The sequence below is a fragment of the Castor canadensis genome, chromosome 12 (assembly GCF_047511655.1).
Source record: "Castor canadensis chromosome 12, mCasCan1.hap1v2, whole genome shotgun sequence".
NCBI classification, from domain to species: domain Eukaryota; kingdom Metazoa; phylum Chordata; class Mammalia; order Rodentia; family Castoridae; genus Castor; species Castor canadensis.
Genome location: NC_133397.1, coordinates 50,442,222 through 50,467,715, shown reverse-complemented (window position 1 = coordinate 50,467,715; position 25,494 = coordinate 50,442,222). Strand labels below are relative to the sequence as shown.

Sequence of the window (25,494 nt, the reverse complement as noted above, 5' to 3'; positions counted from 1 at the left end):
TTATGGCATTTCCAAAATCTGTAAACTTCTTTAATAAAAATTAAGATACTTAAAGTTTAGCTACATATGGTCAAATTGTATTTTATATAATTATTAGATATGTCTGTCTGCCAAAAATTCTAGAAAAATAAAGTCATTATGATTAAATATTGTCCTGCTGTAAAATATATCTCACTCCTGTATGTCCAGGGTAATCACACTGTTAACATAAATTATGGTCTTAAGAATGCATATTATTCTTAAATGCATTCTTTTTACTCATAATCACAGTGTTCTAATCAAAAGAAATAAAATATTTTTGATGGAGGTTCACTGGAAAATATTTTATGTTCTATTCTCTGCATATAAAAATGGTTTCATGACAAACACCATTTGAATTTGATGAAACTGAAAATTCTGGCGGATAATAATTAAAATTAATATCAGAGGATATAGTTATTAGTTTTTAAGATGGCTTCTTTTATATTTCAATTAAGTTTATGAAACTGAAAAACTACAAAAAAGGTGAAAAACATTCTGAAATTAGTGCAGATTAAGTGATGACCATTACTGCAAAGGAAATACTTTGTCAAGAAAATGGCTCTTTGTTTTGCTGGAAAAGTGATAAAAATACAAAAGTCAATAAAACTGTTAAAATAAGTCTCAGTAATTATCAAGATCAAAATCCAGTGGCTTTTTATTAAACATGAACTTTTGTTCTACCTCCTACAATACGTAAATAGTGCTGACAATTGGTTTGTGAGGCACTTGCTACAATAAAATGTAATTGTATCATGAGAGAAAGGTGACAATCAGGAGATCATGAAAAAATTACATATTCTCACTGGTAGTTAATTAGCCATGCAAAACCTCCTCAAACAGATATTCTCTTCTATTAGGAATGATTACTATGCAGGCCTACAGATGTCAATACCACAGTCATTCAAATACTTCTTTTCCTACTAATTGAAGGTTGTAAAGCTCTGGTGCCAAGGTTTTGCTTCCAAAGAGCTAATTTATGACTAGAAGGATATTTTATGTCTTCAGTTGCAGCAGCTACAAAATTCAGCAAATCAGAACCATCTGTGCACTGATACTTGACTCACCATTCATCTAGCAGCCTATCCGTCACATTAGTTTGCATCCTGCATTCTTGGCTCATGTACACTTGTGATGATCCAAAGTTCATAAGAAATATTAAAAATGAATGGCATCCTGACCTTACCTTATTACACATGCACCAGGAAAAAAAATACCTTCCATACTTTTTTTGCATATGGATAAATTCAAGGAAGAAATGGACATTTAGTTGCTAACAGCAGTTTCAAGTTTACACCACCAGCTTCTTAAAAACATTTGAAGTCCTAATTCTTTGTATTAAGTTCTAATCAAGGCATAAATTCTAATCCTTTTTTTTTAAAGTTGGTATGAGGAAGTCTGTGAAAGATGACAGAATAAAGGAAAAGGTGTTGACAGCTTTTTAAAAAACAATTGTTTCTACAGACTGAAATACCAGTATATGCAAATAATACCTAAGAATATTATCTAGCCCTATATTATGGCCAAGGTGGTAGGCAAAAGTAAAGAATGATAACTAAAGAAAGCTCAAAGAAAAGAAGCAAATAAAGACTCTCACAAATTAAGTCAGAGTGGTCTTTAACTTAACCCCAGACATAGTTCAAGGACACCAGTAATTGCTTTATTCTTTAGCAGTACATAGTAGGGCATAGATCCAGCTCAGAGACAACAGGTCAAAAGAACTTGCAACAAACTTTCTTGACGCTGAGTTAAGGGAAGTAGGAATAAAATAAAATAAGCAAGAAACTCAGTAATGAGACTCATTTTGAGATAAAAAACAACTTCATTTGATACAAATCTTCATAAAAGGTATAGGGATTATTACTTACTTTTTGATTGGTCACAGTATGCAAATTTATACTCTGTCCAATTGTGAAAAATTCCAGTGGTCCTAAAGGTGTTCCACCTGGGTTGAGAATTTTCTTGAGCTTTTGATAGTTTGGCTTTTCATCATAAGCTAAGCTATGAACACATGCCAAAAACTGGGCTATTTCACCTGTGAAGTATTAATTTTTTTATGTCATTCATAATCGGAAAGAATTATCTAAATCTGAATAAACTTAAAGATATTTGTCTCATATATATGATACATATATAAACTCATACACACACACACTGAATGAAGTGAAACTGAAGAAATCAATAAAAAGCACTTTTAAATAATTCAAAATGACTGAAATAGCTCTAGTGAGCTAGAGATTTGACAAGGTGGGAAAAATTGGTAATTTTTTATATGCTTTTGTTGATATTTTTATAATTAATCTTATGTGAGGAAGCAAATTTTAATAGATCAGATATGCTTCAGATTTTTTTACATTGAATTTTTAGATATTCAATTGAATATCTATATCAAGATATTTGTATTGAATAAGCTAGTTAAAAATGTTAACTATTATAAACCTGACTTCAAAGGCAAAACAATTGTTGAAAATTTTAACTAAGGCCTAAGATTCCATGTTTTAGCTATGATTGACATTAGAATACAGGAAACCTACCCCCCAGTCCCTAGGTAGCCTAGTGTATTCTCTGAACTCTTGATTTTAGTTCAGTGGCATTTATTTATTTTTAGGGTTTTTTTTTTTTTCTCGCAGTGCTGAGGATTGAACCCAGGGTCTACCACCTGTTGAGCATGTGTTCTACCACTAACTATACTCCCAGCCTCCCCTGCCCCTGCCCTCACCGCCAACCCATCAGCTCATAAATTCAAATAAAATTAGTAACCAAAAGTTACAATCATGGTTGCATTTTTGCTTCAGGTGGAGATTCAATTAGGATCCTGAAATAGTAGTAATACTATACATTACTTAAAAACTAACAGATTTTCATTTGTTCACAGTGATGTTTAAATATACCTTTCCCTTCAAAAAGTTACTCCTGACACAATGTGATCACCTCTTTCTTACTCAAGTGTTTATATTATGTGGCAGGGAAGTCTGGGAAACTTATGAGTGGGCAGGAAGGAGTAATTTCCCAATAAGCCTTTTCTTCACCTCCAAGTCCACCTCCATTCAAATGGAGAATTTTAGAGGCACTAGGTTTGCTCCCCATAGGGAAAGATTCCAAAAGCAATACTCAACATCCCTTTCTCCCTGTTAAAATCAGAGTGACCATTTTATACTATGGAATCCAGAGACATTTTTCTAGAAACACAAGTCTAATGTAGTTAAAAAGAGAAGTCTTGGCTCTGGGCTTTTATTATTTTTGGGCAATATAGCAATTATGCAACCTTTTTCCCTCTCTAATTTAGGAGACACATCAAACTCTTATCTAGTATTCAGCCAATCAGATCTCTACTAATTAACAAGTTCTGCTGCTTTGTCACCACATTTATAAATGATGTTTCCTGGAGCCCCCTCAGAGGGCATCTAATTCCCAAAGGGAAGATAAAAAAAAGATTAAATAATATTCACTACCATTTAATAGAAATATTCTGTTGTTATTTGGTCTTCTGAAGATTGGTAAACCAAAATTGGTACATAAATGTGACTAACTAGAATATCCCAAATGGAGAAGAAAAATGAATTTGCTGTGAACTAATCATTGTTATAAGACAAAAACTCCTGGCACTCCACCAACTGATAGCAGCTGTGCTGCAAAGCCTTCATGGGACTGGGGTTTGGAAAAATGAGGTACCAGTGAAGTACGAGGGGGAGAAAATGAAAAGGTCTATATCCATTGTAAATTTATTATTATAAACTTGAAGGTTAGACTATTGTGATATAGTACTGGCTTAATGTTAGCCTTTCAAGATCTAGATTTATTATATTAAGTACCTTTTTTTAATTTACTAGAATGTTTTCAGAGCTATAAAACAAAATATTTTGAGTACTATGAAATTATCATATATTTGAATAAGCTAGCAAAATAATTTAACTATCATTATTGACTATCAAGAGACAAAAACTTAAGAAATTATTATTACACTGAGTTGAACATTCATGCTGCAAACTTCTTGGCTGTTTTATTTCATAAAATGTCTTAGTAACAAACCTTTTGTAAATCAATTCCTTTAATTCTCATAGTTGTGCTTCTTCTAAATACAACCTCTTAAGAAAACTTCCCTTAATAAAAAAGATTCAACAATTTGTGCTTTAGAAATAGAAATCTTCACTTCATAAGTAGCACTATAAACTCAAATAAATGGTCTGTACTAAGAAGGGAACAAGGTGTGCCTCCTGCCTGGATTTCTCATGTGACTCAAATCTTAACTTATCTCTACAATAGAAATATCACAGAATACACACTGGCCCCAAAGCATTTGTCATATACAATCCAGGGCATGTGGACTTTCTTTTCTAATCCTAAACTGAACAGTTATCTTTTGTGCAGGAGGGACAAGAAAGCTTAGAGAAATACAAAATTTGAAAAAGAAATGACATCTCCTCATCTTCCTTTCTTTCTGTCCCATTGAGTAAAACATACACTATTATTGTATGACTTGGTAAAAAAAAAGTCAGTAAGAATATTAGCTAAGAAGGAATACTGTCATTTTGATCAAGTTATTTAATGGAGTTATAAAAGCAAAATTTTAAGCCCATCTCCAAAATGACAGTCTCTTCTGCTTGGTCCTCTCCATCAGAAGAGAAGTACCACAGAAAGTGAAAAGCAGAAGACTAACAATGGGGACAAACCATGGGACTTGTGGAGAGGAGGTGAGAAGTACACTTGGGTTCTTCCTCTTTAATTTCCTTCACAAAAGACAATTTTGATTTCTACTCAAAGAAGGGCTCTGAATGTAAGTTTAAGATGACATAGCTCTACTTTTCAACTTTCAAATGGACATTGATGCTATCTTCCCTTAAGGATCAGTATACATACTTTTACAAATTAGCTAAAAGCTAACTTTGAAATTGCCCAATGTAAACAAAATGAGATTCACTCTGCCTATCAGTCTCTGAGAAAAAGGAATTCTGATGGCAGAGTTAGCTGGCTCTTTTCTGTAAGACAAACTAACTCAATTGTTAAATTAGTACTCAAAACTGTCATTCCTGCATATACAAATGACAGGAACTTGGGTAATTCTGAGCACACTTACTATTTTATACTGATAATATTGTCAGTTAAAGAATTCTAAAATGTTCTATATGAACTTTTAAGAGAAAGTCATTTACGAAATATACCTCTATATTCCAAGATCAGATGACTTTGCTAATCAAAAAATTTTGCTGGCTGGTCAACAATAGTGTAACCCAGGTATAAACAGTACTCATGTGTTTAATGATTTGTTGTTTTAAATTACTAAATGAAAATAGCTCTTCCTTAGTTTGACTTTATCTTCATTCAATAATATATGGAGAAACAAACTAGAAAGTTTTAATTCCAAGAATACCAGATGAAGTTCACTATTTAGCCTGTATACAATCTCAAAATATAATAGTTTCTTATAGGGTTCTTGAGTTTCTAGGCAGAAATAAACTTTAGCTTTACCTCTAAGGTACATCCCCAGCCCTGGGTTATTGTGTTCTAATGTCAAAGATGATCTAAACATTCTATTCTCTAGCAAGCTATCTGCAACCCTGAAGAGTCTCCTTTCACCCTGTGGGAACAAGAGTGGGTGGATTAAGTAAACACTAGAACAGTAACAAATGTGGTGACCTGAAAATAATAAAACAAAGATGAGGTTATCATTTGACTTACAGCAACTGCTTGTAGAAGGAGCCCACTTCAGCACTGACTCAGGGAGCTCATCCAGCAGACTAAAACAAAAAGAGAAGAAAACGCAATTAATTTGTTTTCAATCCTGTGATCACTCTTTTAATTAGGAAAACAAAACTCTAAAGCTGTGTTGGAAGGTCACTAAAATTGTGACCTCAATGCTTTTTCTCACCTACCTGTACTAGGAAGATAAATAAAAGTAGGAGTGGGCTCTCAATTCCCACTGTTCAATTTTATAATTTTAATCACCTAGAAACTAAACAATATAGAAATATAATACAGGTGATTTGACTCAAACTTTGTACATGTAGGAATGAAGAAGTAGGAATATCTGTAATGATGTTTTCCTAAAAACAGCACCAAGATTTTATCTGGATTGTCAGTCTACTTTTCCTGAGATATGTGCCACTGAAGAGGGATACAATATTTAATTCTTAAGTACATTTGCAATGTTTTGTTATCCTGTGATTAAAAAGATTAATAAGAAATATAAAAAAGTAAAAAACAAAAAAACCACTGTAAGTACTTTCCAGTCCTTAGATTATATAAATACAACTCTTGATGTTTTAGCCATGAACATATAAACATTCAACCAAAATTATTGATATGAGTGAGTGATTCACAAACTGAGGCACAGGATAATAGCAATACAAATGCACTGATCTAATATCATCCTGTGTCAGGAAAAACAAAGGGTATAAGAAAAATGGGTATTATGTGGTTGCATATGCAATTTCCCCCTTATGGGGAAATTCAGTGTTATACCTTCTTAGCAAGTTGAATAAATTACGTATTATATAAGAAGTCTGAAGAGGTTTAAAATGTTAAATTCAATTTATCTAAATGATATACTTCATAATATATTAAGTTCATTAGTCTATTGGTTTATATTATTAATCAAATATAAATGAAGATATTAACATACATAAGACTCCCCAAAATGTAAATAGGGGTTATGTTTGACTTATTAAAACCTTATGTTTTATATGATACCCTATTATATACATGAATATATGTATATGGAGATATTCATTATAGATATCTACAATGTGTCTGTATGCCTGTATTGATATAAGAGTAAAATAAATCATTAGTCTTTTAGTCTTATTAAAAGAAAAACTGCCTATAATCATTAGAATTAAAATGCTAGTCTTTTAAATTAAGTATATTATTCAAATTAGGTAAACAGAATATCAGAACTGTTTATGTATGCCCATTACTGTGTTTTGACTTGACCCATACTTTGAAGAATGGGGGTTATTATGGATACATCAATCACTTCAGTAAATAACTGACAACATAACTGATAAAAACTAATAACATCAATGAATTACTTTTTAGGGAAGACAGCAGATGACTGGATTCAATGTGGAAAAATATTTCACACAATATATCTCTGTATAAATATAATTTGTATTATTTTGAGTCTGCAGCCTAACCTACTGTCTTAAGTACTGATATATTGACTTTAAAGAGTCATTTATATTGATAAGCTACCCCTTTGTACACTTCCATTGTGACTTGTCCTGCTTAAAACTCAGCTGCTTTTCTAAGTGCAATACTACACCTGTGGGTAACTGCTGCTGTGTGTATTTAGGTATAAAACAAAACACTGGCTACTCTGTGCCATCTCAACTGTAAACAATAACATACTTTGTTGCAAAACTGACCTAATTCTTATGCTAACAAAATCAAGGTAACAAAAAATTGAATGTTATGTGGCTGCAAAATTATCTCACATAAACAGCTCACTAAAGAGTTCTGTTGTTTCTTTCTTAAGAAGCAAAACATACTCCTTCCAAGATGGGAATAAGATGTTGTTCTCACTTGAAAAATACCAGCTGTGTTTGTCCCACCTCACATTGTTGCTTTGCACAGTTATTATCAATCCCACAAGCTCAGACACTTCAATACTCTGGTTCAAGGTGAATTTGTAAATGCTCTTCCTTGCAAACACCACCACCTAAAATCTAAGCTCTTGGAAAACACCCTGTAAAGGGACAAATTATTTCACTTTATATTTTGCATTGTAATTCAAGTACATGTGCTTTTTATAGGTATTATCTTAATAGATATTATATTTGTTATTTCGGTTTTCTAAAAAATATTTTTCAAATTAAAAGAAATTTGCTTTGGTTGTCATGGTAGATGAATGGCAATCTTCTCTGGGTATCAGTTCCCTTTAATATTGCCCTTCAGACCTGCTGCAGTAAATGATAGAACACTTGAGAATGTGTACTTTGTTTTAGCAGTCTGGACAGCCACGGGATCCTGTAGGTTCCGTTCCCAGGGAAGTTTCCCACATAACCACCGCAGCATGCAGTAGCCAAGGATTTCAACGTCACTTCTTCTGGACAGGGCTGTAGGAGTAAGCATGTAGAGAGTAAGGGGGGATAAGCAAGTTCTTGAGAAATAAGAGAAATCTTTGGGTGAGCTACTATTGATGAAATATGAAAAAGCCAAATGGGCAAAGTATTTTGTTTGTTCAGCTGGAGTAATTCTTAAACGCCCAGGCGTTTGGCCCCAGTCCACAGACAGGCAATGACTTGTTGCTGCTGAAAGTAAGGGTCAGTTTCCTCATCTCCTTCAACTTCATCTTTCCTTAGTCTGGCCTGTCATGTGAACTTGATCCCCATGGCCTCTGACATGATCCAGACAACCCATAACCCAGCACCAACACTTTCTCAAAGAGCCAAGCAGTAAAACAAAGAAATAAATGTCTGCAACTAAATTGCTAACACATGTTCCAGGAAGTCCATGGGGTCTGTATTGGTCATGCAGAGACCCTCTGAGTGCAGACTAAACATTGATGGCCTTTCCTGTTCTACTCATACTAGTGTTAGTATGTGAAGTGGGAAGAATATGACAAAACTGCCATCTAGTGTGCGGTCTTAAAAAACAGATCTGTCTGAAGATTTTTCAGTTACATGAAAGTATAATAAAATATGTCTACTGCTTTTGACATACAGTTCTAAATGTTACAAATATTATCTTCAGATATAAGCAGCACCAAGATAAAATTCTAGTCTCATATTCTGAATAGAAAATATGAAGGTAAAGCAATGACATAGGGAGGGAAGAGGGTGAAGGATGTGAAGTTTTGAAGCCAAATAGAGGTTTTCATAATTTAATATAAGATGGTTTTTCAGAAAACACACATTAAAAGAACATTTTCAGATCTCTGAAGATATCATTTATGTCAAACTATTAAATGCTGTAGATTAACTTCATATATTCTTTTATACTGCCTGAATAAAAAAATGGAATAATGAAACCTAAGAAACATGTCAAATATAACTGATACTTGTTAACAAGTCACTGAAATAATGATTAAAACACTAACAAATACCCATAAAATAAACTCATTTTTATATTACAAATTGGTATAAAAACAATGGGCTGGTATTTTCATTTCTTCCACTACTTGAATGTTCATCTGTATAAGGATCTATAATTTCCTAAGAGCAATATATAACTGTTAAACCTGCTGTAAAAAGGTCTCCTATTTTATTATCTTTCATTATATTCTTTCATTATATAAACTCTGAAAAGTCACTCAATGAACTTAGCCTTGAATTTAAAAAAGTGATCCAGTAAGAGGAATCTTGCCAGCATATCACAACTGTTTTGGGTTACCACACATACATTATTATAAAGGCAGAAGACAGGATTAGTTCTTACACATACTCTATATTAACTGCTGCTAGAGTACTGGATTATTAAAGGCTCTTCAATCCAGTAGAATGCTATAGTCCCATGGGTACAATTTACTTTCTGGGTGAGCTTCAGCAATGTCCTAATGCAAGACTTGGCTCTCATATTAAAATAAAAACACAATCTCTACCATGCTGTTCTGTAGTGATTTCTTCAGTAATAAATCTCCCATTAATAATGGAATGGTTCCATTTGTACAGATGTGTTCACAAGTCCCTTTTCCATTATGGCAATTCCCGATTACCACCACTTAGAAAATCCACATCCTCTAATTTTCAAAAAATGATATTCTGGCACCTGTTTGAAAGACATAGGCTACACACAAGAGGCCCTTTGAGGAAAAACAATCAGAATTAAAATGGAATGAACCTTCCCAGCCACCTCCCCACTCTCCCCAGCTGAGGGATTAATTGATATGAAGCTGTAAGTAATGACAAGTCATTTAGATTTCTGAAGCCAATCTTTCATAAACTGGTCTTCATTTAAAATAGCCCTTTGAGAGTTAACTTTACTTCACTATTATAGTTTGGTCTTACCTAATTAAAATACTTCATGACACTTTTCTGCCTTTTACTTATTTTCTTTTACTGTACACATACCTTAATAAGTATGGTTAAGTAAACATTTTACCACTGTTTTCACTGGCTTACAGAAATACCTACAGTATTAAAAGAGCATCATATAGTCACTCTGACTTATGATTAAAGAGTGAGATAAAAACATTAAAATTTTTGTGAGTACAAATCTCTACCTGAAATGCCCTCCCAGAGAAATAAATTGAAAAATTTGATGTGTTTTAGGGCAACAAAAATTTCTGAATCTACAGATGATTATGTTTACTTTCTATCTACTGTAGTGAGAACAGTAATTGTAATGCCTGTTAAATTAATTAAAAAACAATAGTTAAAAACAATATTAGAATCTGTGTGTATCATTCACATGCAGAATTGAACAAAGCGGAAGAGGTCTCTTAATATTTAACTATAAAAAAATCTTTTATTCCAGGGGGACGGAGGGGTGGCTAGAAGTGTAGCTCAGTGGTAGTATGTAAGACTCTGGGTTCAATCTCCAGCACTGCCAAAAAAAGTAATTTTAAAAACCTTTTAATTTGGAAGTTGCTTCTTTCATTATGTAATTTTCAAACTCATTTAAGAATAAGTTAAGAGAAGCAGTAAGTCAGAGTCCTCAACTAGGAATCCACAGAGCAGAGACGGAATTCTAGCCCTACAATTACCCATTTTTAACCCTAAAATTCCATACTGCCAGGCAATGCATTTCTTTTAATTTATTTTCATTCAATTGGATATAAGTTATATTGTAAGTTGTTTTTAGTCATATATTTGCCTAACTTATTATAATACATAAGGTTCTTCAGTCGCATGTGGTAATTAATATAATCATTGATAGGATCATATACATGTCCAAAAAATTCAAGTTTACTATTGTTTAGAAATGTAGCAAAATTGCTATTAATAAAAATTGTCCTCTAAACTTTCTCAAGTTAGTTTCCAAATACTATTTAGCATCTAATTTTATTGAGGTTAATGATATGGAGCAAATTAAATTACTCTTTTCATTAAGTATATGCTCTCAATTGTTTAATATTTCTAAATGCTAATGTATTGCAAAGAATAACAATAAAAAACAAAACAGATACAGGTGGGAACATAAATTCTATTTCAGAAAAAAACAGATTCCAGAAATAGCTGGCACTAGATTGTATAATTAAAATAAAAACAATTAATGTGATTTATAGAGAGCTATTTGAATAGTGTAATGTAAGTATTATTGACCATATTTTAAATAAGAAAATAGAAGCTTGGAAAGCTTAAATAACTCGCTCCATATCGCAGAACAAAAACTGACATAGCTTAACACTGAAGTCCAGAAACCAAAACTCATGCTAAGTCTAGTAACTATTTGTCACCATCATTAGTTTAACACCAAACAGCATTATTTACACTTATTTTATAGATAAGAAAGCAGGCATTTTAACTTTAAATTCTGAAGGACATATAACACAAATATACTTCCTTTGGCAATGAATGAACAAGCAGCAGATCCTGAGGTCTGAGTTGCATCCCTGACAAAGTTTTCCATGCAACCATCCTCTTATGAAATTATTTATTTCAAGTTATTTCATCCTGATAAAAAAGGCTGCAGTAAAAAATATTTATATATAAAATGTGAAATAGTTATTCCAAGCTGGGACAAGCACAAAGAAAGATCACATTAGAGAACTGGTCCTTTCTCTAAAGATAAACTAGAGTAAAATCCCAGTTCACTAAAGGGAATGGAAAAGAATAAGTGTTAATCCCAAAATGAATCTGATTACTTGTCTAAAGTACTTTTTATTTAACTTTATTTCTTATATATTATGGAATATAAAGAAAAACAGGGGCTGGTAGGAAATAAAATGAACTTAAAAACATTTGCCTCAGACAATACCCTAAATGAGTATATGCGATCAGAAACAACAATAAGAAAGTATGAAACAACTAAATAAGATGCTCACCTGACAAAATGAAACAACTGCAGAAAGAGTTTGTTCTTAGTTTTCCAACTGAAGACCATTTTTCTACTGAATTCTTTATTATGTAATTCAGTATTTTGCCATTTGGGATATATAGAGAGCTAGAAAATATTATGCTGATCACCTTGTATAGTATAAATATGAAAAATCCCCCTTGGGCTCATGTATTGGGGTTTGATTGCCAACTTTATGGGCTACTAGAAAGTGAGTAGATCATGAGTGCTCTGACCTAAATGGATTAATCCCTTGAAGGATTCATAATCTGAGGGCACTACTGAGACCTGGTGAAAAGTGGGAGGTGGAGCCTAGATGGAGGAAGTAGGTCATTGGGAGTGTGTCCTTGGGGACTATATCTTACCTGGATCCCTTCCTGTATTCCCTTTCTCTGCTTCCTGTTTACCATGAACTGAGTAGCCTCTGCTGTAGGTTCCCACTCCATGATATTCTGCCTTACCACAGATCCAAATCAATGAAGCAAAGGACGATGGACTGAAACCTCTGAAACTGTGAGCTGAAATAAATCTTTTCCTGCCTTAAGTTGTTTATGTCAGGTATTCTGTCACGGCAATAAAAGTTTGACCAACACCCCATCCATTACTGCAATTTCAAAAAGGGTATTAGGAAAGTAGAATGCAATTTATCATTTCAAATAAAATATTAAACCAAGACCTCTTGTTTTCCAGTACCTCTTGAGTTCTAAGTCCTACTTTTTTGGTGAAATATTACTATATAGAGATTAGGAAAAGATATTCAACACAACAAAGACATCTAACATTTAGCCACAGAATTATTTTTAACCAAACAGAGTAACTAAAAAGCCAAGATATAGGTCAAGACTTTAAAAGTCATGTCTACATGTTACAAAAAGGGAACATGGCACATAGAGGCAGTAGTCTTTATTATCAGATAGTTTACCTTAATATCTTATAATAGGAAAATTAGTTCCCTTTTTTGAATTATTCTTTTAGAAGATAAAATATTATATGATCTGTGTCATTTTTTCCAAGTTTGGTAACATGGAAACACATTTTCAGTTTATTTCACATACACTTTGTAAGTTGGAATGCTAAAGGGAAATGAAGCCATGCAAGAAATAAAACAAGACTTGGATTTCATATACTATAGCAATTGGCAAAAATAAAAAAGTACGCAATACATTTCTTTTCTTGACACTGAATATATTACATAAACAAATGGACATTTAAATGCAATTTAAATATCATGTTTTATGGTCATGAATGATGTCAAATTAAAACAGGTATTATACACTCAATGCCCAAGACTAAAGTATTTTAAAAAGCTCAATATGTTAAATGCAGTATATCTCTAGAGAAATTAGGTATTGACTGCATGCTTCAGTGAGTAGAAAAATCTACAAAAATCCATATCACACATTGATTAAAATATTGCTTCCTAACATTACTAAGAATGTAACAAATTTTAAAATAGTGTATTTGACACACATATAATTCTCCTTAATTATCAGGCAACAAGAACAAAATATGTCAATGTTTATATTAGCTAGTTTTTATGAAAAGTAAAAAATTAATAGTGGAAGAATTAAGCCCAACATACATTACTCTAATTTTATACTAAATGAAGCAATTCAGCCACTTAGAAAATACATTTAGATTACACAAGAGAATTGAATTTGGAATAACAACTATAATGTTTAAAAATATATAGGTATATATATAAGTATATAGATGTAGGATAGTTCTAGGAATATTTATCCATTCATCCTTCTGTCAATTCATCTCTACATATCTCTATGCGTATATTTTGGTTTATAACAACATAAGCTAATAGCTAAAATGTTTTTTCTTTCCTTTCCTCTCCCTTTACATGAAGTTGAATCAGAAAATGCTTAGGTGAAAGGGGTGACTGGCATTGCATAAAAGCTCTTTCTTTATAAAAACCTAATTAATGCACAGAAAAATGGGCTATAGCTTCAGTTTCTGAGTAACTACTACAAGAACCACTAGCAAAGACCAGACAGTCTGATCAGGTTAACAGTCTCTATCGGGTGGCTGACTCCTAATAGAGCTTCACATTATGCCTGGAATTATCTTTGTATTTATTTAATACAAAGTACTTAATAAAACTCAGTATTTAGTTAATCTCGAAGCTGAACTAACAAAGATTTTTCTGAGATTAAACTACACAGTAACTTTACTAAAAATAAACAAATATTTAAAAATTTGACAATCTACACTTACCTATTGGATTTATGATTTCTAATAAAATTCTAAACTGAAATGTTTTATTTTGGAAATTTATACATAAAATATTAGAAATGGACAGTATCTAAATATTTGAGGATATCAAATCTTCCATTTTATATATACCACACTAAAGCTGTATAATAAAATTTCAGCAAACACATGCATTGATATATGCATGGGTATATGTACATATATGTGAGTATATCGACATTTAATTTTCTATGCCTATAATTTTAAAGTAGATCATATTTACAATGCATTAAAGGAATCTATTTCACAAGATTGCTGGTGACATATGATAAAATGAATATTCCAGCATAAAACATTCCAGCAATTCCCAAAAATATTTAATGTAGGCTCTTTCCTGAATATTCTCTCCAGTATCCATATAATCTTTCTATAATCATGCTGAGTTCAATCTTCTTCCCCAAAACGCAGACTGGTGAATCTTTTCAACATGTATAATAATTTAGGGAGAAAAAAGTTTAAATGCATTTCAGAGTAAAAATTTGTTCAAATCTCCCATGAATATAGCACAACTAAAGCTACAAAATTAACTAAAGAGGCCCTTCAGAATTACTAGTATACAAATGTGGTCCAGAATAACAAATAACAGCTCTATATAGCCTGATCTACAGTTATAATTTTTTGTGTGTGTGGTACTGGGACTTGAACTCAGGGCCTTCACTTTGAGCCACCCTATCAGCACAATTTTTTGTGATGGGTTTTTTGAGATAGGGTCTCGAGAACTACTTCCCCAGACTGACTCTGAACTGCAATCCTCCTGACTTCTGCCTTCTAAGTAGCTATAAGACATGAACCACAAGCATGGGGCATAATTTTTTTTTAGCCATTTTTAGTACTCAAGTAAGTTAATGTCATAAGTAATAACACTAGATAGACCAATGTTTAAAAATCTGTATGATGAATTTCCAATTATACCACAGGTAAAAAAATAATTTCAGGTTTCTGAAAATTCTATTAAATATCACACAATAAATCTGGAAAAGGTGAAGAATGAAATTCACTGGGAGATAAAGAACTTTAAGTTAAAAAAAAACACTATGAATGAGCACTTGCTTTTTACATTTCTTAATTTAATCACAGCCATGCCCCATTTTATCTTTAAATGCTCTTCAAATTATTAACAACATAAATTGTGAAAACTTACAGAAAACTAGCAAGTTTCTGAGTGGTCACTACTTTTCTAACAAAACGATACTTGACAAAAAACCATATGATTTCCTTTACTCTATTCCAAAGTATATATTTCTGCTTCAGAAAATGTAACCTAAGATTCTTCCTGATAGGACAAAGGTATATACATTTGCTTCACTTTTTCATGGCCTACCTTAACCTAGAGTGAGTTTTAATCACTCTGGAAAATGATATAGACTCCTTACATTACATGGCCAATGGTCCTTTTAATAGAAAAGGCAATAATATACAGTTGTTTGGGCCAACTAAAGCTCACTAGAAAGTATCAGTTTAGTATAACAATTCAAGAACCATTAACAAGTGCAAGTGTCTGACTGCCTTTTAGTGAAAATGTGCTCCTTTCGAAATTCTTGAAAAATAATTTATATGGTTTACTACATTTGAAAATACTTTTATAAACAAAGTTTACAACGAATATTATTTGAAAGCCAAAGTTTTTCAATAATTACCATTTTTTTCACTAGCATAACATTAGAATTGACTTTTTGTCTTGCTGACAGAGCAACTAAGAAAGTACAGTTGCATTGACCATATTGATTGTGAACAAAGCAACCATCAGTGGGACTCAGCACCATATATTTTCAATATTGACCTCCTACTTCCTTTTCCATGGCTTTCTGGGTCAGCTATTGGATTTAGACTGCAGAGTAATAAACAGCTAAGGTTTAATTAATGGTAAATGAATACAAGACATAGGTTATGACTTTAACTAATTAGGGAATTGTTGAATTAAGTCTGCCTTGGAATGCAAGGCAGTATAATCAATATCCAATAAAAGGACTATGTATGTAATTTACCTGCAAATGTGTTTCCAATACCATCAAAGTGAGTTTAAATAAGTAAGATACATGAAAGGCGACTAGGAGAGATTTCCACAAGTTAACACTTTACAGTTTTAGAACAGATATTCTTATTGTGGAGCAATGATATCTTCTAAAGATCTAATAAAGGCACAATGAAAATATGAATAATCGATAACATGAGCACTTTTACCAAATCTGGGATATATATATAGATAGATATAGATATAGATAGATAGATAGATAGATAGATAGATAGATAGACAGATATTATAACATAAAACTTCAGCACTGTTCTCCAAGTTTAACACATACAATCTTGTGATATTCAAGGTAAAATGAACATTAAGTTTTGTTTCCTTGACATCATTTTGCTCCTTCTTCACTTGTTACAGTCTATATCTCCATCCACTGTTGAAAGAAATATTTCTAGGCATAACAGGAATGCACTACTTTTCATTAAAAAAAAAAAACAAACCTTGCCAATGCTCTTACTCCTCAAACTGACTATGAAGAGGTCATTTCAGGCAGCTTTATTACTCTTGACTCTAATCATTCCTCTGAGATAAAAATAATAAGAAAAAAAAAACCCACCTACTCCCTTGTGAGCATCCAAGCTGGTAAACTCTATTGTCCCATTATGGCCTTTTCTAGGATTTTCCTGATACTGTTTGTGGCTCCCATTGGGACAATATCTATAGGAAAGTCCATAATCTGCAAGGTAAACCTGGAAGACAGGAACAGACACATGAATATTGCTTTTGTCCTTTGAAAATATAACCTTTATAATTAAGTCTTAAGAAACCAGTAAGTTAAAAGAGCCTCAGATCCATATTTTATTAAACCAAATGGTGCCTTATGATAAAATACATACAAATGGGGACTATAACACTAACTTTCCAATTTAAATCTTTACTTCATCATAGGCATATCTTATTTCTGAAATGACTTAGATTCTTGTTTCCTTCCCTACAGGTAGACATCTAGACATTATAAACCACAATATGTCTTCTTATGTTTTTACATAGCATGTGAAGCTCTCTCTTTTCTTGTAACCCGTCCCTTTGAAACACAAACTGTTAAGTAGGGAAGGGAGATGAGAGAAAACATCCTAAAAGTATAAATCTCATTGAGTAAGTCTCATTGAGTAAGTCTCCATTAATAGGAAGTATAAAAATAGAGTGGAATGTAATGACTCAAAAACAAACAAAAACCACCTTCATGTTGTCTCTACTTAAGAATGGACTTTCACAGAGATCCATAAGGTCACTGTTACCGGAGTCTGTCAGAATTGCATGCATGGTCTCCAAACAGAAATAAGAGTATAAAAAAAGTCAGATAAATATTCAAGGGGATTTTCTTCAGATTACTTTTGGAGAGAGAAGGAAGAGGGGAGGAGTAGTTTTATGGATATTGCTACATTGAATAGACAATTGTTTTAATTAGACTTTTTTGTGACATTTAGAAAATAGTAAGGTAGCACCCAAATACATGTTATCATGCTCTCTTTTACCCCCACAAAAAAAAACAGTTTCAACTTTTAACACATGTTGTTTCACAGACATTTCTTTAAAATTTTGGGATTTGGGCAATGTTTTAAAATGTCTTCAAGACATATTATATAGAGTATTATAATATAATCTGCAGTTTAGGAAGTAAAGTCTATTAAAAGAAACTAAGTATGGATATTAGTTTATTTAAGTTTTTTGTTTTAGGACAGCCCAAATAGAAGGAATTTTGATAACCAATTGCTTGTCTTCACTGTGTCTGATGCAGTTTTGTCTTTATTTCATGAAGACAAATGTATTTCATTTGGCAAAGTACATACCGATAACACAGCACGAACCAATCAAATTTCAATACATCAGACCACTTTACTATTCAAGGAAAAAAAAGCTATCAAGAAGCAGTCCTTGTACTAATTAGCCCAAAAAATAAGACCTAAATTTTAAGGAGGTGATATTATGCACCAGGTGGAGTGCTAGGTACTGGACATTCATTGACCCAAGACATCCTAGCCTTAGTCCTATCACTATCTCTATTTTTATCCACATGGAAACTGAAGCTTAATGAGGTCATATGACTTGTGCCGTAAAACTGAGCCAGTATAATACGGCAGTTCTGACTTTGCAGCCTTCACATTCAGTCATTTTCAAAGACAGGTTAAACAAGGGAGACTTTATTCAAGACAGCTGAAATAGGGGAGAGAGTTTGAACTCAGCTCCACTGAAACAAAAGGCAGAAGAGATTTTCTGAGCTGGGGTAAGCTAGGGGAAGAGTAGAAGGAGAAAGCAGAGGGATACTGGTCAATGTGATTATACCATCTATGTTTACTGACCGGTACTTATGCTCCCACCTCCCACAGACACTACCGTTCTGCAGAGGGTAACTCCTGGACTCTTAACAAAGACAAGCCAATACTGTATAACTGGTAAGAGATGGAGAAATATCTAGCATTTCAAAGGGGCAGAGAAGTTTCAAGTTTTCTTAAATAAATGGCCCTTTTAAAAGGGAGGTCAGGGAACTACAGTCAGACAGAAAACTGTCAAAACTTTAGTCAAGCTTAGGGAGCCTTAAGACTACCTTGGTCATCACTGAGCTATAGGTCATAGAGTTGTGCTAGGTTGTGCAAAATTTGAGGGGCAGAGCAGGGTTATGTTAAACACAAGAAGCTAACATTACAGTAAAGAAGACATACATTAAACATATTTTAGTCAATGAATATTTCAGAACTAAAAGTAATTTAAAATATACATGATTACAGCCTCAAGGAGCATGTGTTATAAAGAAGAAACCTGTAATGCAACAACACAATTCAACCACGAATGCTCTTGGTAGTTTTAATAGAGGGTTAACAGGAAGGATTCAAATAATCATGAAAGACTATTGAACAAAATATAAAGTTAAGATTCCTCTAGCAAAATGAACAACACTCCATCCCCACCTTACTCTCATATATTCCTTTTTGTTGGCCCTAGTTTGGATATCTATTAATTTAGCTTATGGTTCAACATATTTATATTCCTATAGCTTCCATGAGGATTGAACAGGAAAAATTATCTAAAATTCTCATGAAAATTTTGCTAGTGGAATATATTAATATGTTTGGAAATATTTATTATGGAACTGTACTGAAGCTTTCTAGGGGTGACTGTCTTTGGTGAGTAGAGACCTATTGTAAATAATCTTTCCCAAGTAATAAAAATGTTGACAAATTAATTTGACTCAACTTAGCAAGTTGAAATTTGTACTAAAATAACTTAGTAGTAAAGAATTTTTCTAGAATAATTCAAAGGAAGGGGAGGGGAAAAGGCAGAGAAACGTTGACAAACATGAAAAGGGAAGGAGTAAAGAAAAGTAATATTTATAGGGGTTCTATTATGTGATAATCACGGGCAAAGTGCCTTCCACAAATTAACTCATTAGATCTAGACAACCACACCCAGCCAGGTAGCCCTGGTCTCATCCCAGTACATAAGTAACTTGCCCAAGTAACAAAGCTAGTAAAGGATGGAAGCAGAATCCCACCTCAGGCCAGCAGAACTCAAATCTACTCTCATTCATAGTCTCTCTCTCTCTCTCTCTCTCTCTCTCTCTCTCTCTCTCTCTCTCTTTCTCTCTCTCTCTCTAGCATATACAGAATTAGGGGTTCTGTCAACTTCTAAACTTATGCTGAAGTGAAAAAAAACTATCTATAGTAGCATCAGTCTAGGTCTTATTTTTATACACTTTAAAATTATGAATAATTTTTATAGAAATGTAAATGGAGGGAAGGATGGAATTAATCAAGGAAGAAAGGAAGGAAGGAAAGAGGGAGGCCATAGAGCTCACAGAAACCTAAAATATTTACAATCTAGCTCTTTGCACTAAAAGTTTGCAAACTTCTAACCAAGAGTGAAATTTGGATTTAGTCAATTTTTTATATTAGTCCTTTTTACCTATGAAAATAACATAGTTAATATTCTTCAAGTATGATAAATATGTATAATATTTTCACATATTGGTTTTAGACAAGTCTGTCTTAGGAAGCTCAAGATTTATGCCAGGATTGGGTAGGGGGTGAGGGCTTTATTTGCATTGCTACTAATAAGACTAGCCATAGGAATAATTAAATAGCTAGCTTCCTAATACATTTTAAACAATTTTCTTTTAACACACTCTCCATGAATTCAGTAGCCCTTTTCTTCTTCCATAAGTACAAGACACAGCCTTGTCTGTTCTCTATCATTTGATTCTAGAGATCTTTCTATTTCCATGTGGTCCTCAATATCTCATATTTCCATATGGTCGCGTTTCCATATGGTCCTCAATATCTATTATGTGTTTTTACAACTCTGTGAGGTAGACAAGGAAGATGCATCCATACTAAATCAATGAAAAAATATCATGACATACACAAATAATATAAGTCACCAAAACTAAATCCAACTTCTAAAAAGGTATAATATTAATGTGATATTAATTTAGTGAATTTCTTTGTTCCCCCAAGTAAACAACCAAGTTGCGTTAATACTTTCATGAACTTTAACTTTCAAGTTTAATTTTTGACTGAAGAGATAATGTGGTAGCCACTGAGGTGCAGTCCCATACACAAAGTGGCCTTTCACTGGCTAATAGCCTCCACATGGAGAGGACAGTGTGGCCATTTTTATCCTACTGGTATCTCTTCTCATGGGCAATATTTGCTGTGGAGTCCCCAGTGGGTTGGGGAAGACTACCAAATCTGAATCACAGTCTGCTCTCCCTGTCCAATTCTGCTTGTTATCCTTTCACAGCATCAGATCAACATCCCATTCTGAAAGCTTTCCATGTCCAAACCTGCTTATTCCTCCTTTCATAGTACTATGTTCCCTTCTTCCATTAAAGCCCTTGTAGTTCTAATTCTTTTCAGCATCTGCCTCCCTGAGAACCTGATTTGACACAGTTGGTCAGTAAATCATAGCTTTGATTAATGAGTGAAATGAAGATGAAAAACACATTATCCTTTGAGCATACTTAGCAGACCTGTCTCAAAATTCAACTTCCTCCTTTACCTGGCCAGAGCTAGACCCATACATAACCACATTCTCTAGTTCTATACTCATTTAAGTTTTTACCTCCTGTATCCTTTGCTGGCTGGTGCTTGTAAGCTCTTACACTGCTTTATTTTTTGAGATGGATGGATGAAGCCAGCCATTAGATAAGATAATAGCCTGTGATAATTCTCCTTGAAGCAATCTCCATAAGAAGGACCTTTACCTTCAAGGAGGCACCTCTACAGGGATATCCCAAGTGTTTTTTTGGTATTTTTCTACTTCCTATCATACTTTCTGAATTCACACTCATACTCCCTGGATTCACCATTCACACCTGAATCGAATTCTGGCATGTAGCTCCCTTAAAACACAGGCAATTTATTGGTTTTTCACTAGTGTCCACATGGATTTACTATTTTTTTCTTTTAGTTATGCCTTGGTTCTACATTTAGAGGCTCAAAGCTCCTAGGAGAGGTGGGGCCAAGACAATGTGGACACACTTTTGCATCTATGAAAGCACATAAAGTTTTCTGCACGGGGTTAAATAAATTTTTATGATTTGACTTGATAAGAACTGAACAAAGTGAACTAAATTCTTTTCAACACATATCTGGACACCAGGCATACTAAATTATTGGGAACTGAACATGTTTTAAAAAAGAAAAAGAAATGTATATTTACTAATTCTCACTAAGTGAGAGCATTACGAGCTTCTCATTAGTCAGGTCACTTAACCTTTATAACTCTAAAAAGTTTATAATCTTTAAGGATGAGAAAATAGGATGAATAAAGTTAGGTGTTCTATGGGAAACAAATTCCTAGTAGTTAGCAAAGCTGGGATTTGAACTTATATCAGTCTAAGTAGAATGCTGAGTTTTGGTTTTTTATCCCTTCATAGAGGGAAGGGAGAGGATTAAGCACATCTGTAGGTCTCTAGTACCATGCACTCTGACAAAAGCATAACAGTTTATGTGGCTTTTGAGCAGGAGTAGGTTATTTCTATTCAGGAGACTCAGAAAAAGAAGCAATATTTAATTTGAATCTTGAAAGACGGAAGCAGAAAAGAAGAAACAACACTAGAAGGAAATCCGAGGTGTAGGTCAGTGTATGCTGGTAGCACAGACAGTGGAAACAACGCAAGTTAGGGGAAAACTGTATTAGTTTACAAAGAGCTTTGTAAACTTCAAGGAAGCTGGGACACAATTTTTGTTAGCAAATATATATCACTTAAGGGTTTGGCAAGACATAATATCATCAGAACAAGCAGCAGGATAAGGAGAATATGGAAGCAGTCAATTTAAGAAAATTAATAAGGCTGGGTGTCGATGGCTCACACCTGCAGTCCTACCTACTTCAAAGGTTGAGATAGGAAGAATCAAGGGTTCAAGGTCAGCCCAGGCAAATAGTTCGTGAACCCCCTCCCACCTCCAAAATAACCAGAGCAAAATTTACTGGAGGTGTGGTTCAAATGGTAGAGCATCTGTTTTTCTATTGCAAAGCCGAGTTCAACCCCTGTCGCACCAAAAAAAAAAAAAAAAATAGAATAGCCCAGTCCAGGCAAGAGGCAATAGGAGGTTGGCTATGGCACTGGTGAAGGGAGACAAAGAAGACAGGCACAAGTTATAGGATAAGAGGATGGACATGGGAGACAGTCAAAAAACTGTGAAGATGGTGTGCCTGGCTGGATAAATAGATTCAATGAATACGAGAAAAAGAGAATACAAGGAAAAAGAAGAGATTTGGAAAGAAATGAGCAATCACTTTTATACTGGAAGCAAACTATCTAATTAGTGATGAATACCCTAATCCAAGTAGCTACTGGTTCTGTCAATGTTGTAGGACTGAGTGACACAGTACCCGATGATTGAAAAAAGTACAGGATCTCCTTTCCATTAAGGTTAAATTATACTGCTCTTCAAACAACCAGGAATCCTGAGCACAGAACAGTTGGACTAGCTCAGAGGGAAGCACAACTTTCAATTCTGAGGACTCAATGACTCACAGATGAGGATATGAACTCTGGAACCAGAGTCCTGGATTTCAGACCTGGCTCTACCTCTTAACACTGTGTTCTTAGCCAAGTTACTTTACTTCTTTGTACTTCTCCCTGTCATCTAAAAAAAATAAGGATAGTATCTTCCTGAAAGTGGTATTGGAAGAATCAAATGATTTAAATATGTGAAAGCATTAGAACAGTATCCAGTAAGTACATAGGAAGCACTAGTAATAGCTAGAAAATAACACCTAATCAGAATATTTGTCATATTTCATAAATCTAAAGAATTCTTGTGGGGAAAAGTAGTAAGTTATACTTTTGTTATCAGCATAGGAATCTTAAGAAATATTATTCTCTATTTCTTCTGAGAGTTATGTGGGATAATCTGTTCCATTCTTCTCTACTAGGATCTGGTGGACTCAGGTATTCCTTTTACTTGTAGATAGTATTCTCCCTATCGCTTCACATCATCTTCCTTCTATGTATGCATGTCCTTCTCTGGGTGCCCCCCACACACTTTATAAGTACACCAATCATACTGGACTAGGATCCTCGCTTATGACCTTATATTAATTTGATCATCTGCAAAGGCCCTATTTCCAAATAAGGTAACATTTGCAGGTACAAGGGACAGGGCTAGTACCTCTCAGCTTTTGAGGACACAATTCAACCCCTAGCAGTTCCTATTCTGTTTCTCTTAGCAAAATGTTGCCAGAATTATAAGCAAACACTCATAATTGCAATATGAAATAGTAATATTTCTTGACACAGTGGCTAGATCACTCCCATTAGGAACTTAAGAAATGTACAAATGACTTAGCTACTATTCCTGACTATACTATAACCAGCTGTACTGGCTGGCTGTACCTGCTTCTCCTGACCACTGACTAATTTTTTTAACTACCATATTATTGTTGACTGTGACAGTTACAAAATTCTTACACTATATCATAGTTGAATTCACCCCATCATTTTCCTTTATCCCTTCTCCCCTATTCCTAGAATAGCTTCAACATGTCTCATTTTTCAACTTTCATACATAAGTACATAAAATTTCCACTACATTCACCCTCCTTATATTCTTTCCTTATATCCTCTCCCCCACTCCACTGGTACCAACTGCCTAGACAGGACCTGTTTTACCTTCCTGTTTTCCGTTTTTGAAAAAAGGCATTTTTATTTAAGAAAGCTATACAGGGAGTTTCATTGTGACATTTCCATTTATATATGCATTGTAACCCTAATTCATTCATGCCTTCTATTTTCTGCCTTTCTATCTTAACACCCCTTATGGTGATTTCTATATTCATTCTTTCTATAAATAAAATCAGCATTTGTTTCTAATGAAGAAATGAATCAATATAAATCAATAAGCATTTATTTATAATGAAGAAATGAATCAATATAAATCAAATACCTTAAGAAGTTAACACATGATATAAATACCACAAAATTCAGACAAGTAATGTAGTTTTATTAATTAACATTAAAAAGTACATCAACCATATTCACCTTCTTAACTTCCTTCCTCTACCCTCCCTCTCCTATTAGTGACCTACCCTTAGTGTAACCTGTTTTTCATATTGCTTCTATTTGTATTGTGTCTATCTTCCACATATGAGAGAAAACATGTGGCCTTTGTCTTTCTGAGTCTGTCTTACTTCACTAAACATGATGCCCTTCAATTACATCCATTTACCTTCAAATCACATGGTTTCATTCTTTCTTATGGCTGAATAAGACTCCACTGTATGTATGTGTGTGTATTTTATATATACACATATATAAATGTAAAACATTTATATATATAAAACAGTGCTGCAATAAACATTGGTGTGCAAGTGTCTTTACGTATCCTGACTTACATTCCTTCAGTTATTGCTAGGAGTGGTATTGCTGGATCATATGGCAGTTCTAGTTTTAGTTTTTTAAGGTACTTCCAAACTATCTTCCATAGTGGTTGTACTAGCTTACATTCCCACCAACAGTATATGAGGGCTCCTTTTTCCCCAATTCTTGCCAGCATTTGTTGTTGTTTGTGTTCTTGATGATAGCCACTCTAATAGGAGTGAGGTGGAATCTTAACATGGTTTTCATTTGCATTTCCTTTATGCCCAGGGATGTTGAGCATTTCCTTATGTGCTTTTTAAGCCATTTGGAATTCTTCCTTTGAAAAACCTTTGTTTAGTTCATTTGCCCACTTCTTCATTGGGTCATTGATTTTTGGGGGAGTGTTTTTGAATTCCCTGTATTCCCTGGTTTTTATTCCCTTGTCAGATGT

The 25,494-nt window shown here is 33.6% G+C and overlaps 1 protein-coding gene across 9 annotated transcripts in view; it reads right to left on the bottom strand.

Annotated features, from left to right (window-relative positions):
- Positions 1 to 25,494, bottom strand: part of Vrk2 (VRK serine/threonine kinase 2) — a 90,136-nt gene that overhangs the window by 14,941 nt on the left and 49,701 nt on the right. For all 9 annotated transcript variants that reach the window (XM_074049762.1, XM_020163860.2, XM_074049763.1 and 6 more), the window contains 4 exons: positions 16,797 to 16,929; positions 7,952 to 8,072; positions 5,695 to 5,753; positions 1,887 to 2,053 (listed from right to left, as the gene is read on the bottom strand). In XM_074049762.1, the coding sequence (XP_073905863.1) occupies positions 1,887 to 2,053; positions 5,695 to 5,753; positions 7,952 to 8,072; positions 16,797 to 16,929 (480 nt within the window). The remainder of the gene's footprint in view (positions 1 to 1,886; positions 2,054 to 5,694; positions 5,754 to 7,951; positions 8,073 to 16,796; positions 16,930 to 25,494) is intronic.